Consider the following 17,054-nt stretch of genomic DNA (forward strand, 5'->3'; position numbering starts at 1 on the left):
GCTTGCTCAAGGTCACAGAGCTGGTGAGTAGCAGAGCTGGTATTTGAACCCAGGGAGGTTTATATTTAAAAATCCCACTCTCCTCAGTCACTGCACTCTCCTTCCTCAGCTTATGATTTGAGAAATTTAGAGCTAAGGAGGATCTTAGATACCCTAAGGTGCTTATCTTACAAGTGGAGAAACTGAGGTGTAGAGAGATTTATTCAATTGGTTACTATCACCCAAGTTATTGGGGTGACCTCTCTTGTCCCCTGAAAACTGGTGGTATGGAGAATGAGGGAAAGCGCAGGGTAGGGATTTCCCCTTAAAGCTACAGAACAGTTATTCATTGAGCTTTCATTTCTTTAGAGTGGCTCTCAAACTTGAGCGTGCATAGAATCACCTGGAGGACTTGTTAAAGCACCGATATGGGGGCCCATCCCCAGAGTTTCTGATTCAGCAGGTCTGGAGTGGGGCCTGAGAATTTGTGTTTCAGCAATGGTGTCGCCTTTGTGTTTCTAACAAGCTTGTTAGAAATGACACTTTGAGAACATCTGCCTTAGAGGGTGCTTTTCCTCATTAAATTTTCAGTTTTTTTCTCTCCGTTATTCCAGGTACTAATACCACTGCTGATGAATATTGTAGATGTGCAGATCAAAAAGCGCCTCAGCTTGATGTATAGTATTACAAAAGGCTATGTCAAAAGTCAAGAGGATACCAAGTTTTTAATAAAACAAATTTCTAGCCGAAAATCCATAAATCAGGTGAGAGACAAGCACTGGTCATTTGGGGAAAACATCACTTAGGTGTCTTGATTTCTTTTAAGACCATTTCTGCATGTATTTGACCCAACAGATAAATTATATCAAGTGAAAGGGATTCAGTTGTTTATTATGTGATACGAGGTGCTGCAGAGAACAGTCTCTGCTCTTTAAATTTCAGCTATGATTATCAAACTCATTTATGATCTTCAGAGAAGAAAATCTATTCATTTTTATATTCTGAGTGCAGAGTAAAGATTCTGTCTTTGTAACACTCTCGAAGGGTAGGACACTTGAAATAGGCTTCATATAGGAAATGAGACGTGAATAAGGCTTTAAGGAAAGGGTAGGTCTGAAGTGGCGGGAGAGAGAGGGAAAGAGAACAAAGATTTGACAGTGAAAACTTCAAATGCTGGTACTGAGGAGTGCATGAGTGGTCGTATTTATTATTATTATTTTTTTATCATTCAAGATCCTCCTCATTTCCAGGCAGTATGAGTTAAGTACCAAATGGGAGATGAGGACGTAAGCACATTAGGAACTCATAGGTGGAATGAATCACCTCCTAACCAGCTTCCCTCACACCAGTCTGTCCACTTCAGGCCCCTCTGCAATTTAGCAGAGTCACGTTCCTAAAAGGGCTATTTTAACTTTAACTTTTATGATTTTCTGCTTCAGAGTATTCAATTCCATGGCCTAAGAGGTAAGATCTTTTAATATACACACACAGACACACACACAGAACACTTATGGTAAAAAATATTCATGCATAATTTTGCAACTTGGAAATAATATAATAAAAGAAATAAAATTATCCCTCTCAGCCCTCCACTCTACCATCTCCCAGAGACAGCCCCAAAGCCACCACTCCTGGGTTAAATTCCTCTACTATTAGGCAATAATAATTTTAATAATATGCATATGTATTTAATTCTTTTTTTGGAATTTTATTTTATTTATTTTTTATACAGCAGGTTCTTATTAGTCATCAGTTTTATACACATCAGTGTATACATGTCAGTCCCAATTGCTCAATTCATCACACCCCCACCCCCCGTCGCTTTCCCCCCTTGGCGTCCATACATTTGTTCTCTACATCTGTGGCTCAATTTCTGCCCTGCAAACCGGTTCATCTGTACCATTTTTCTAGGTTCCACATATATGCGTTAATACACGATATTTGTTTTTCTCTTTCTGACTTACTTCACTCTGTATGACAGTCTCTAGATGCATCCACGTCTCTACAAATGACCCAATTTCGTTCCTTTTTATGGCTGAGTAATATTCCACTGTATATATGTACCACATATTCTTAATCCATTCATCTGTTGATGGGCATTTAGGTTGCTTCCATGACCTGGCTATTGTAAATAGTGCTGCAATGAACATTGGGGCGCATGTGTCTTTTTGAATTATGGTTTTCTCTGAGTACATGTGCAGTAGTGGGATTGCTGGATCATATGGTAATTCTAGTTTTAGTTCTTTAAGGAACCTCCATACTGTTCTCCATAGTGCTTGTATCAATTTACATTCCCACCAACAGTGCAAGAGGATGCCCTTTTCCCCACACCCTCTCCAGCATTTGTTGTTTGTAGATTTTCTGATGATGCCCCTTCTAACTGGTGTGAGGTGATACCTCATTGTAGTTTTGATTTGCATTTCTCTAATAATTAGTGATGTTGAGCAGCTTTTCATGTGCTTCTTGGCCATCTGTATGTCTTCTTTGAAGAAATGTCTATTTAGGTCTTCTGCCCATTTTTGGATTGGGTTGTTTGTTTTTTTAATATTGAGCTGCATGAGCTGTTTATATATTTTGGAGATTAATCCTTCGTCCGTTGATTAATTTGCAAATATTTTCTCCCATTCTGAGGGTTGTTTTTCGTCTTGTTTGTGGTTTCCTTTGCTGTGCAAAAGCTTTGAAGTTTCATTAGGTCCCATTTGTTTATTTCCATTATTCTAGGAGGTGGATCAAAAAAGATCTTGCTGTGATTTATGTCAAAGAGTATTCTTCCTATGTTTCCTCTAAGAGTTTTATAGTGTCCTGTCTTACATTTAGTTCTTTAATCCATTTTGAGTTTATTTTTGTATGGTGTTAGGGAGTGTTCTAATTTCATTCTTTTACATGTAGCTGTCCAGTTTTCCCAGCACCACTTATAGAAGAGACTGTCTTTTCTCCGTTGTATATCCTTGCCTCCTTTGTCATAGATTAGTTGACCATATGTGCATGAGTTTATCTCTAGGCTTTCTATCTTGTTCCATTGATTTGTATTTCTGTTTTTGTGCCAGTACCATATTGTCTTGATTACTGTAGCTTTGTAGTAGACTCTGAAGTCAGAGTGTCTGATTCCTCCAGCTCCGTTTTTTTCCCTCAAGACTGCTTTGGCTATTCGGGGTCTTTTGTGTCTCCATACAAATTTTAAGATTTTTTGTTCTAGTTCTGTAAAAAATGCCATTGGTAATTTGATAGGGATTGCATTGAATCTGTAGATTGCTTTGGGTAGTATAGTCATTTTCAAAATATTGATTCTTCTAATCCAAGAACATGGTATATCTCTCCATCTGTTGATATCATATTTAATTTCTCTCATCAGTGTCTTACAGATTTCTGCATACAGGTCTTTTGTCTCCTTAGGTAGGTTTAATCCTAGGTATTTTATTCTTTTAGTTGCATTGGTAAATGGGAGTGTTTCCTTAATTTCTCTTTCAGATTTTTCATCATTAGTGTATAGGAATGCAACAGATTTCTGTGCATTAATTTTGTATCCTGCAACTTTACCAAATTCATTGATTAGCTCTAGTAGTTTTCTGGTGGCATCTTTAGGATTCTCTATGTATAGTGTCATGCCACCTGCAAACAGTGACAGTTTTACTTCTTTTCCAATTTGTATTCCTTTTATTTCTTTTTCTTCTCTGATTGCCATGGCTAGGACTTCCAAAACTATGTTGAATAATAGTGATGAGAGAGGACATCCTTGTCTTGTTCCTGATCTTAGAGGAAATGCTTTCAGATTTTCACCATTGAGAATGATGTTTGCTGTGGGTTTGTCATATATGGCCTTTATTATGTTGAAGTAGGTTCCCTCTATGCCCACTTTCTGGAGAGTTTTTTTAATCATAAATGGGTGTTGAGTTTTGTCAAAAGCTTTTTCTGCATCTATCAAAATCATATGGTTTTTCTTCTTCAATTTGTTAATATGGTGTATCACATTGATTGATTTGCGTATATTGAAGAAGCCTTGCATCTCTGGGATAAATCCTACTTGATCATGGTGTATGATCCTTTTAATGTGTTGTTGGATTCTGTTTGCTAGTATTTTGTTGAGATTTTTTGCATCTATATTCATCGGTGATATTGGTCTGTAATTTTCTTTTTTTGTAGTATCTTTGTCTGGTTTTGGTATCAGGGAGATGGTGGCCTCATAGAATGAGTTTGGGAGTGTTCCTTATTCTGCAGTTTTTTAGAAGAGTTTGAGAAGGATGGGTGTTAGCTCTTCTCTAAATGTTCAATAGAATTCACCTGTGAAGCCATCTGGTCCTGGACTTCCATTTTTTGGAAGATTTTTAATCACAGTTTCCATTGCATTATTTGTGATTGGTCTGTTCATATTTTCTATTTCTTCCTGGTTCAGTCTTGGAAGGTTATACCTTTCTAAGGATTTGTCCATTTCTTCCAGGTTGTCCATTATATAGGCATAGAGTTGCTTGTAGTAGTCTCTTAGGATGCTTTGTATTTCTGCGGTGTCTGTTGTAACTTCTCCTTTTTCATTTCTAATTTTATTGATTTGAGTCCTCTCCCTCTTTTTCTTGATGATTCTGGCTAATGGTTTATCAATTTTGCTTATCTTCTCAAAGAACCAGTTTTTAGTTTTATTCATCTTTGCTGTTGTTTTCTTTGTTTCTATTTCATTTATTTCTGCTCTGATCTTGATGATTTCTTTCCTTCTGCTAACTTTGGGTTTTGTTTGTTCTTCTTTCTCAACTTCCTTTAAGTGTAAGTTTAGATTGTTTATTTGAGATTTTTCTTGTTTCTTGAGGTAGGCTTGTATAGCTGTAAACTTCCCTCTTAGAACTGCTTTTGCTGCATCCCGCAGGGTTTGGATCATCGTGTTTTCATTGTCATTTGTCTGTAGGTATTTTTTCATTTCCTCTTTGATTTCTTCAGTGATCGTTTGGTTATTTAGTAACGTATTGTTTAGCCTCCATGTGTTTGTGTTTTTTACGTTTTTTTTCCCTGTAATTCATTTCTAATCTCATAGCGTTGTGGTCAGAAAAGATGCTTGATATGATTTCAGTTTTCTTAAATTTATTGAGGCTTGATTTGTGACCCAAGTTGTGATCTGTCCTGGAGAATGTTCCATGTGCACTTGAGAAGAAAGTGTAATCTGCTGTTTTTGGATGGACTGTCCTATAACTATCAATTAAATCTATCTGGTCTATCATGTCATTTAAACCTTATGTTTCTTATTTATTTTCATTTTGGATGATCTGTCCATTGGTGTAAGTGAGGTGTTAAAGTACCCACTCTTATTGTGTTACTGTCGATTTTCTCTTTTATAGCTGTTAGCAGTCGCCTTATGTATTGAGGTGCTCTTACGTTGGGTGCATATATATTTATAATTGTTATATCTTCTTCTTGGATTGATCCCCTGATCATTATGTAGTCCCCTTCCTTGTCTCTTGTAACATTCTTTATTTTAAAGTCTATTTTGTCTGATACGAGTATTGCTACTCCAGCTTTCTTTCGATTTCCATTTGCACGGAGTATCTTTTTCCATCCCCTCACTTTCAGTCTGTTTGTGTCCTTAGGTCTGAAGTGGGTCTCTTTTAGACAGCATATATATGGGTCTTGTTTTTGTATCCATTCAGCAAGCCTGTGTCTTTTGGTTGGAGCATTTAATCCATTCATGTTTAAGGTAATTATCAATATGTATGTTCCTATGACCATTTTCTTAATTGTTTTGGGTTTGTTTTTGTAGGTCCTTTTCTTCTCTTGTGTTTCCCACTTAGAGAAGTTCCTTTAGCATTTGTTGTAGAACTGGTTTGGTGGTGCTGAATTCTCTTAGCTTTTGCTTGTCTGTAAAGGTTTTGATTTCTCCATCGAATCTGAATGAGATCCTTGCCAGGTAGAGTAATCTTGGTTGTAGGTTCTTCCCTTTCATCACTTTAAGTATATCATGCCACTCCCTTCTGGCTTGTAGAGTTTCTGCTGAGAAATCAGCTGTTAATCTTATGGGAGTTCCCTTGTATGTTATTTGTCATTTTTCCCTTGCTGCTTTCAATAATTTTTCTTTGTCTTTAATTTTTGCCAATTTGATTACTATGTGTCTCGGTGTGTTTCTCCTTGGGTTTATCCTGTATGGGACTTGCTGCGCTTCCTGGACTTGGGTGGCCATTTCCTTTCCCATGTTAGGGAAGTTTCGACTATAATCTCTTCAGATATTTTCTCGGGCCCTTTCTCTCTCTCTTATCCTTCTGGGACCCCTATAATGCGGATGTTGTTGTGTTTAATGTTGTCCCAGAGGTCTCTTAGGATGTCTTCATTTCTTTTCATTCTTTTTTCTTTATTCTGTTCCACAGCAGTGAATTCCACCGTTCCTTCTTCCTGGTCATTTTTCCGTTCTTCTGCCTCAGTTATTGTGCTATTGATTCCTTCTAGTGTAGTTTTCATTTCAGTTATTGTATTGTTCATCTGTTTGTTTGTTCTTTAATTCTTCTAGTTCTTTGTTAAACATTTCTTGCATCTTCTCGATCTTTGCCTCCATTCTTTTTCCGAGGTCCGGTATCATCTTCACTATCATTATTCTGAATTCTTTTTTTGGAAGGTTGGCTATCTCCACATCATTTAGTTGTTTTTCTGTGGTTTTATCTTGTTCTTTCATGTGGTACATAGCCCTCTGCCTTTTCATCTTGTCTATGTTTCTGTGAATGTGGTTTTTGTTCCACAGGCTGCAGGTTTGTTGTTCTTCTTGCTTCTGCTGTCTGCCCTCTGCTGGATCTAATTCTTGATTTATTATTTCTAAACAGCCTTTATTTACTCTTTGCTGTGCAATATAAGGAGATTAAACATTCATCTCCTTTAACCTTTTCTTTTTCTCTCTTAAATTTTTGGAGCTATTATTTTTACAGGCAGACGGTTTATAACATTTACCTTCTATGCTGTAAGTATAATTGTCTTCATTCTTTTCAGTAAATTACTCTATACATGGAAAACCAAAAAACAACCTCTACTTTATGATTATATAAATATTATGATTGTATAAATGTTATTCACTCTAGAACCTATCATTTGATTGAATCCATAACAAAGGAAATAGGATGCTATGTCATTAAACCTTTTGTACTTGAAGGAGACCCTTCTCTATGAAACAGCAAATGAATTAATTTTTTTTAACAATACCTTCCTTCTCTTCCTTTAGGTTATATTCCTCAGCCACTCTTTCTGGAGTCTCATGTGAGCTCCCTTTTTACTTTCCTTTCTATTATGCTGGATTATGTCCATAAGAAATTTTTTCCATACGTACAAAAAATTTTCCCTAAGTCCAAAATTCTTTTTGTTTTGATTTTGATTTTAATAGTTTGACTCTCCAAAACCATTTTCCTGAAGTCATTGCCCCTCTGTCTTCAGCATTGCTGATACAAGACTGATTTTACTTTTGCTTTTGTAGGTGACTTTTTCCCTCATTCTTTAAAGTGTTTGGGATTTTCTTTTTATCCTTGGAGTTCTGAAATTTCACCAAGATATGTCTACGTGTGATTTTTTTTTAAAATTTGTCCCATTCAGCACATGGTGGAGCCTTTATAATCTGAAGATTACCATCCTCCTTCCATTACTTATTTGATTATTTTCTCCCCTCTGTGGTTTCTATTTTCTCCTTTTGGCACTCTTTTAAAAGTTTTGAATATCTGTGTTGAGTCCCTCTTTCAACTTTCCTCATAACTTTCAACTCTTTCCTCTTTGTATTGAGAACCCCCAGTGTGATTTTCCAGGTTCCTAAGTCAGTCTTTAGCTGTGTCTATTCTGTTATTCAGTCCATCTGTTAACTTTGTTTTTGGCAAATACTTTTTGTCAAGCAATCAAGAACTTTGATTGCTTCTTTTTCATAGTAACTGTTTCTTTTTTGTTTTTAAAAGAATGTGATATTCTCTTGAACCTCTTTATTTTAAGAATTTCTGTTTCCTGTATCAATTCTGCTTCTTTGAGGTTCATTCTTCTATTTGTTGTGTTTGGTTCTTATCTTTCATTCAGTTTTTCCACCCAGTGTTTGGTGATTTGGGGTTATATTTTCCTATATGTAGATGAAAATCTAAATTGAGTAGTAGCAATAGCTAAAGGGTGTTTTCTCAGCCCAAGTGAGACTCCTGAGTTTTAATCCAAGAATGAATTTAAATCCTAATTACTGAAGCCCTAGATCTTATAATTGTGTGCGTAAAAACAAAATCAGGGTGCGCTGGGGGTTATGTCTTCCGGTTGTTATGCCTATTTTTTGTGATGACTGTTGGTTGCCTCAGGTTCTCAGCCAAGAAAGAGAGCCTCTTTCTTTATCAAATTCAGGAGAGGGAGAGGCTGTGAAGACACCTAATTTAATGTTTTAATTTTTCATTTCTAAAATACATAAAAGATATATTGTTAAATATCTTTAGCATTTAAGATTTCTTTTTTATAATCAGGTACCACTATAGGAAGAGTATACCTGAATTTTAGGAAGGCATCTGACATCTTATATGATATCCTTATAGACTGGATAGAGAAATATTATCTAGATTTATCACAGGAGTATTGATTATTGGATCAAATATTAATGTGCAACAGAATTCTATCCTGTTGATTTACTTAGAATATTGGAGAAGAAAATTAAAAGAACTACTGAAAGTTTAGGTTGATCTCTATTAGAAAGAACATAAAGCTATTCACAGGAGAAAATATTTCAGAAACAGGAAGAGGAGAGAAGAAAAACAAGAGCCAGTGGGGGAAGTTAAGAATGTGCTTTGAGGAGTTTGGGTGAAGGCATAGCGATTTGGGGGCAGAGATTTGCCAGGAAGTGTAAGACATGAAAAGAATTCCCCTTTGGCATTTTTAAAGGAGACTTCAGTAAACATTTAAATGTCTTATTGAGATGTGTTTAGATATCAGACTGGTGTTTATTCTGAAAGTGACACGGTTCAAGAACCTGGCCAGTGGCAGCTCACCTTTAGAGAAGTCGCATGTATGTCTAGGCTTTCATGGTTATTTTCTCTTTGTGGGCAGGAGTCGGTTCCTAATGGTGTCTTATGCAACGTCATTCTGTGGCAGTTTTACAGAGCTGGTAGTATGAAGGGGGCTTAGCTGCTGTCTATGAACTGTTGCAAGCAGGGCTGGAGCACAGTATGTGGGTGTCATGTGCAGGCTAATAATTTGGTACCTTCACATTGCTGATTCAGTGTTATCAAGTGAGAAGAAATAATTTAATAAAAATTATATACTCAGGGAATTCCCTGGCAGTCCAGTAGTTAGGACTCCGTGCTTTCACTGCCAAGGGTACGGATTCCATCCCTGGTCGGGGAACGAAGATCCTGCAAGACGTGCGGTGGCCAAAAAAAAAAAAAATTGTATACTTCATTCTTATATCCAAAATGAGTGATTAATATGACTTCTCTAAACAAAACAACACACACTTAACTTCAACTGCTTAAACTTTAGATAACAAATCAGTTGTTCCTTGTAAATAGGAAGATACCATGCATGATTTGGGTGCAGAATTTCAGCCATCTGTACCTGACCATCCTAGAGAACTGTCAGTTGTTTAGTCCCAGAGCTGTTGATGTGGCCAAGCGGAAGCTCCAGAAGGACTCAAACCTAGAGGGCAAGCTCCATGTAGAGCCATGCCTGGGACATGGTGGGAATTGGACAAATACCTATTGTGTGAATGAACAGAGATGGGTTAGCCCAGAGTGGACCTGTTTCTTCAGTTATGTCAGGAGTTATCTGTAGGAAACATGACCTACTTGACACCATATTTTCTCATTATTCCACTCGTTTTTGCACTCCCGGTAGACTGGCTTCCCAAACAGCTTCTCTGTTGGCCACCCTCTCGTGGCACGCTATCTATGAGAATTCTCCTTGATGCACAGTGGAGTGTACACTAGTCTTTTCTAAGAAATATTAGGCACAGTAGTTATGTAAGCTACTACACAGCATCCATTGCACTATGAGTGTGAGCCTGGGGAAAGCAGCAGAATTGACAGAGAGGGAAGATTTGAGCTAAATATCTCCCCCAAACGCTAATCTAAGTGAGATTTCTTCTACCGTACTTCTTTATTTTTTTAAATTTTGTCTATTTAATTAATTTATTTTTGGCTGCGTTGGGTCTTCATTGCTGCACGCGGGCTTTCTCTAGTTGTGGCGAGCGGGGGCTACTCTTCGTTGTGGTGCACAGGCTTCTCATTGCGGTGGCTTCTCTTGTAGTGGAGCACGGGCTCTAGGTGCGCGGGCTTCAGTAGTTGTGGCTTGCAGGCTCTATAGCATAGGCTCAGTAGTTGCAGTGCACGGGCTTAGTTGCTCCGTGGCATGTGGGATCTTCCTGGACCAGGGCCTGAACCTGTGTCCCCTGCATTGGCAGGCGGGTTCTTAACCACTGCGCCACCAGGGAAGCCCCTACCATACTTCTTTTTCTCAGGTTTTAAAGCCAGTAATGCACTTGGTGTAATTAGAAATTAATGTTTTTTTTAACTTCTCACAGAAATTATATGAAATTTTGGAAACCAACAAACGAGATGCTGTCAAAGAACTAGGTAAGTAGTTGGAATATCTAATTTCCTGAAATCACACCTTATCATCCCATAATTTAACCAAAGGAAGACAAGTTCATGCTTTCATTCAATCATTCACTCATTCATTTATTCGTTCAATAAGCATTTTTTGAATCCGTTTAATGGGCCAGGTGTACATAAAGTGTAGATACTGGTGGGAAGTGTGAGCATGTCAATAGATAATTGCAGAAAGTTAGAGGAGTTCTATTATTTGCTATGGAAGCATAAAAGAAAAAATGAAGAGTGCAGAAAGTGTATTAAGGTGGCAAGATCAGATTCCTTAAGGCAGTGGTCCCCAACCTTTTTGGCACCAGGGACCAGTTTCTTGGAAAACAATTTTTCCACAGACGGTGGGTGGGGGGGATGGTTTCAGGATGATTCAAGCACATTACATGTATTGTGCACTTTATTTCTATTATTATTACGTTGTGTTGCTTATGTCCAGTCTACTCCGTAATCTCATTTTGGTGGCTGTCACTGCAGAAAACCCTGCTTCACAAAGATAGGATGTTGGAAATGGAAGCAGGCTTTTCAGTGCTTTTGTGGCAATCTCAGGGTATTCTGCCTTGACTTTGATCCAGAACCTATGGAGATTTGAAGTTGTCTCAACCGTACTTTTAAGGCCACTGTCATTTGCCACCTCAAGCAGTTGATCCTCTTCTAGCAGGGACAGAGTCGATTCGCCTGGCTTATTCACAAATGGGTCGCAGATCCATTCCTTCCCAGTTCGGGGGTCTTTTGTGGTTGGGAAGGAATGCTCAAACTCTTTTGAAAGCTGAGGTAGGTGATCATACACCAGGTGGGAGAAAGAAGGCCCTGGCTCAGTCTCTTTCAAAATCTCTGCTAATGTTTAAAACATGTCAAAAATCCCAATGTTCCCTCATCACCCCCATAATTCCAGTTTGGCTTTGAATGCAACCACTTTATCTGCCGACTTGAACACAGTTGTCGTTCTCCCCTGAAGTGACAGATTGAGTTCGTTGAGCAGGTTGAATGTGTCACACAAGTAAGCAAGTTTTGCGACCCATTCTGTGTCACTGAAATGTGCTGCCAGTGGTGACTGTTTTTCTAAAAGAAATCTCTGGAGCGGCTCTTTTAATTCAGAAACTCTGGCCAGTGATCTTCCTTTAGAAGCCATCTCACTTCTGTGTATAAGAGAAGACTTGTGTGCTCTGCGTCCATCTCCTCACAGAGCTGCGCGAACAGACGTGAGTTAAGGACGTGTACTTTAATGTAGTTGATAATTTTAATCATATCCTGCAAAACGTTGTTAAGTTCAGGTGACATTTTTCGGCTAGCCAGCATTTCTCTGTGGATGACACAGTGCGTAGACTCACATTCAGAAGCGACCTCTTTGACCCGAGTAGTGAAACCAGAAAGATGTCTAGTCATGGCAGCTGTTCCATCCGTGCATATACTGACACAAAATGACCAATTCAGTTTTCCTGTTATGTAATCATTCAGAGACTTGAATAGTTCTGCAGCTGTGGTGTTGGTTGGCAGCAAAAGTACACATAACATATCCTCATGCACATGAAATATATATCGCACAAAGACAAGCATTGTTGCCTTGATGTCAACATCAGTAGACTCGTCAACCTGGATTGCGTACCACGGTGACTGATTAATCCTCTCTAACAGTTGTGCCTCACTAACCTCTGCTGTTTCACCAATTCATCTAGTTATGGTGCTAGCCGAAAGAGGAACACGTGTCACCTTTTGAACTGCAGCCTCTCCTAAAAGTTCATGACAAATGTCCTTAGCAGCAGGCAGGATCAACTCTTCACCAATAGTAAAGGGCTTCTTAGGTTTAGCAATGCAGTTAGCCACTAAGAATGATGCTCTCAGTGCAGACACATTTGATGAAATGGTGGCCTTCAATAATTGCTTCTGTTCTTCGTGTTCACACTTTTCTCTTTTGAAAACTCCAAAGGCTTGTCTTTTAATGCAGCATGCTTGGTCTCCATGTGGCAAAGCAGTTTTGAAGGTTTCATAGTTTCATTGGATAGCAGGTCACCACATATTATACAAAGTGGGCTTGGAGAATGTGAATCACCTGTTGCAATGAACCTATAAGTAAGACTCTTGGTATTTTCTTTCTTTTTTTTTAATTTTTAAATTTTTATTGGAGTATAATCGCTTTACAATGTGATGTTAGTTTCTGCTGTAACAATGAAGTGAATCAGCTATATGTATACCTATATCCCCTCCCTCTTGGTCCCCCTCCCACTGCCCCCATTCCACCCATCTAGGTCATCACAGAGCACCGAGCTGAGCTCCCTGTACTATACAGCAGGTTCCCACTAGCAATCTATTTTACCCATGGTAGTGTGTTTATGTCAAACCTAATCTCCCAGTTCGTCCCACCCTCCCCTTCCCCACCCCCGTGTCCATATGTCTGTTCTCTACATCTACATCTATATTCCTGCGCTGCAAATAGGTTCATCTGTACCATTTTTCTAGAATCCACATATATGCGTTACTATACAATATTTGTTTTTCTCTTTCTGGCTTACTTCACTCTGTATGACAGACTCTAGGTCCATCCACATCTCTACAGATGACCCAATTTCGTTCCTTTTTATGGCTGTGCAATATTCCACTGTATATATGTACTGCATCTTCTTTATTCATTCATTTGTTGTTGGACATTTAGGTTGTTTCCATGTCCTGGCTATTATAAATAGTGCTGCAATGAACATTGGGGTACATGTGTCCTTTTTTTAAAAAATTTTATTTATTTTTGGCTGTGTTGAGTCTTTGTTGCTGCATGCAGTCTTTTCTCTAGTTGCGATGAGTGGGGGCTTTTCGTTGCGGTGTGCGGGTTTCTCATTGTGGTGGCTTCTCTTGTTGCAGAGCATGGGCTCTAGGTGTGCAGGCTTCAGTAGTTGTGGCACGCGGGATTCAGTAGTTGTGGCACATGGGATTCAGTAGTTGGGGCACACGGGCTCCAGAGCACAGGCTCAGGAGTTATGGCGTACAGGCTTAGTTGCTCTGCGGCATGTCAGATCTTCCCAGACCAGGACTTGAACCCTTGTCCCCTGCATTGGCAGGTGGATTCTTAACCACTGTGCCACCAAGGAAGCCCCCATGTGTCATTTTGAATTATGGTGTTCTCAGGGTATATGCCCAGTAGTGGGATTGCTGGGTCATATGGTAGTTCTATATATAGTTTTTTAAGGAACCTGCATACTGCTCTCCACAGTGGCTGTATCAATTTACTTTCCCACCAACAGTGCAAAAGGGTTCCCTTTTCTCCACACCGTCTCCAGCATTTATTGTGTGTAGATTTTTTGATGATGGCCATTTTGACTGGTGTGAGGTGATACTTCATTGTAGTTTTAATTTGCCTTTCTCTAATAATTAGTGATGTTGAGATCTTTTCATGTGCCTCTTGGCCATCTGTATGTCTTCTTTGGCGAAATGTCTATTTAGGTCTTCCACCGTGTTTTTAGTTGAATTGTTTGTTTTTTTGATATTGAGCTCCATGAGCTCTTTGTATATTTTGGAGATGAATCCTTTGTGACGTTACGTTGCTTCGTTTGCAAATATTTTCTCCCATTCTGAGGGTTGTCTTTTCATCTTGTTTATGGCTTCCTTTGCTGTGCAAAAGCTTTTAAGTTTAATTAGGTCCCATTTGTTTATTTTGGTTTTTATTTTCACTACTCTAGGAGGTGGATCAAAAAAGATCTTGCTGTGGTTTATCTCAAAAAATGTTTTTCCTATGTTTTCCTCTAAGAGTTTTATAGTGTCCAGTCTTACATTTAGGTCTTTAATCCATTTTGAGTTTATTTTTGGGTATGGTGGTGGGGAGTGTTCTAATTTCATTCTTTTACATGTAGCTGTCCAGTTTTCCCAGCATCACTTATTGAAGAGGCTGTGTTTTCTCCATTGTATGTCCTTGCCTCCTTTGTCATAAATTAGGCAACCATAGATGTGTGGGTTTATCTCTGGACTTTCTGTCCTGTACCACTGATACATATTTCTGTTTTTGTGCCAGTACCATACTGTCTTGATTGCTGTAGCTTTGTAGTATAGTCTGAAGTCGAGGAGCCTGATTCCTCCAGCTGCGTTTTTCCTTCTCAAGATTACTTTGGCTCTTCGGGGTCTTTTGTGTTTCCATATAAACTGTACAATTTTTTGTTCTAATTCTGTGAAGAATGCCATTGATAGTTTGATAGGGATTGCATTGAATCTGTAGATTTCTTTCAGTAATATAGTCGTCTTCACAATATTGATTTTTCCAATCCGAGAACATGGTGTATTTCTCTATCTGTTTATGTCATTGTTGTTTTCCTTCATCAGTGTTTTGTAGTTTTCTGAGTACAAGTCTTTTGCCTGCTTAGGTAGGTTTATTCCTAGGTATTTTATTCTTTTTGTTGCAATAGTAAATGGGAGTGTTTCCTTAATTTCTCTTTCAGATTTTTTGTTGTTAGTGTATAGGAATGCCAGAGATTTCTGTGCATTAGTTTTGTATCCTGCAACCTTACCAAATTCACTGATTAGTTCTAATAGTTTTCTGGTGACATCTTTAGGATTATCTATGTGTAGTATCTTGTCATCTGCAAGCAGTGACAGTTTTACTATTTCTTTTCCAATTTGTATTCCTTTTATTTCTTTTTCTTCTCTGATTGCCATGGCTAGGACTTCCAAAACTATGTTGAATAAGAGTGGCGAGAGTGGACATCCTTGTCTTCTTCCTGATCTTAGAGGAAATGCTTTCAATTTTTCACCATTGAGAATGTTTGCTCTGGGTTTGTTGTATATGGCCTTTATTATGTTGAGGTAGGTTCCCTCTATGCCCATTTTCTAGAGAGTTTTATCATAAATTGGTGTTGAATTTTGGCAAAATCTTTTTCTGCCTCTGTTGAGATGATCATATGGTTTTTATTCCTTAATTTGTTAGTATGATGTATCGCATTGATTGATTTGCATATATTGAAGAATCCTTGTATCTCTGGGATAAATCCCACTTGATCATGGTGTATGATCCTTTTAATGTGTTGTTGGATTCTGTTTGCTAGTATTTTGTTCTGGATTTTTGCATCTATGTTCATCAGTGATATTGGTCTCCAATTTTCTTTTTTTGTGATATCTTTGTTTGGTTTTGGTATCAGGGTGATGGTGGCCTTGTAGAACGAATTTGAGAGTGTTCCTCCCTCTGCAGTCTTTTGGAAGAGTTTGAGAAGGATAGGTGTTAGCTCTTCTCTAAATGTTCGATAGAATTCGCCTGTGAAGCCATCTGGTCCTGGACTTTTGTTTGTTGGAATGTTTTTAATTACAGTTTCAATTTCTTTACTTGTGATAAGTCTGTTTATATTTTCTAATTCTTCCTGGTTCAGTCTTGGAAAATTGTACCTTTCCAAGAATTTTTCCATTTCTTCATGGTTGTCCATTTTATTGGCATATAGTTGTTTGTAGTAGTCTCATAATCCTTTGTATTCTGCAGTGTCAGTTGTAATTTCTCCTTTTTCATTTCTAATTTTATTGATTTGCATCCACTCCCTTTTTTTCTTGATGAGTCTGGCTAAAGGTTTATCAGTTTTGTTTATCTTCTCAAAGATCCAACTTTCAGTTTTATTGATCTTTGCTATTGTTTTCTGCATTTCTATTTCATTTATTTCTGCTCTGATCTTTATGGTTTCTTTCCATCTACTAACTTTGGGTTTTGTTTGTTCTTCTTTCTCTAGTTCCTTTAGGTGTAAGGTTAGATTTTTTATTTGAGATTTTTCTTGTTTCTTGAGGTGAAATTGAATTGCTATAAACTTCCCTCTTAGAACTGCTTTTGCTGCATCCCATAGGTTTTGGGTGGTCCTGTTTTCATTGTCATTTGTTTCTGTGTATTTTTTAATTTCTTCTGTGATCTCTTGGTTACATAGTATTGCATGTTTAGCCTCCATATATTTGTGTTTTTTACAGGTTTTTCTTCCTGTAATTGATTTCTAATCTCATAGCATTGTGGTAAGAAAAGATGCTTCATATTGACATATATACAATACCGAGTGTAAAATAATTAGCTAGTGGGAAGCAGCGTAGTATAGGGAGATCAGCTCAATGCTTTCCGATGACCTAGACAGGTAGGGCAGGGAGGGTGGGAGGGAGGCTCAAGAGGGAGAGGATATGGGGATATGTGTATGCATATGGCTGATTCACTTTGTTGTACAACAGAAACTAACACAGTGTTGTGAAGCAATTATACTACAATAAAGATCTATTTTTAAAAAAAGAAAGAAACAATGCTTTAGAAGAAACAAGTGCTTGTGCACTTGAGAAGAAAGTGTATTCTGCCACTTTCTGGTGGAATGTCATATAAATATCAGTTAAATCTTTCTGGTCTGTTGTGTCATTTAAAGCTTGTGTTTCCTTATTTATTTTCTGTTTGGATGGTCTGTCCATTGGTGTAAGTGTGGTGTTAAAGTCCCCTACTATTATTGTGTTAACCGTCGATTTCCCCTTTTATGGCTGTTAGCATTTGCCTTATGTATTGAGGTGCTCCTGTGTTGGTTGCATAAATATTTATAATTGTTA

At 38.0% G+C, this 17,054-nt stretch overlaps 1 protein-coding gene across 1 annotated transcript in view; it reads left to right on the forward strand.

Annotated features, from left to right (window-relative positions):
• SLC9C2 (solute carrier family 9 member C2 (putative)) overlaps positions 1–17,054 on the forward strand; it is a 152,934-nt gene that overhangs the window by 102,307 nt on the left and 33,573 nt on the right. Inside the window, exons 22-23 of the mRNA XM_073804299.1 lie at positions 594–743; positions 10,457–10,508. Coding sequence (XP_073660400.1) covers positions 594–743; positions 10,457–10,508 — 202 coding nt within the window. The remainder of the gene's footprint in view (positions 1–593; positions 744–10,456; positions 10,509–17,054) is intronic.

The sequence above is a fragment of the Tursiops truncatus genome, chromosome 1 (assembly GCF_011762595.2).
Source record: "Tursiops truncatus isolate mTurTru1 chromosome 1, mTurTru1.mat.Y, whole genome shotgun sequence".
NCBI lineage: Eukaryota > Metazoa > Chordata > Mammalia > Artiodactyla > Delphinidae > Tursiops > Tursiops truncatus.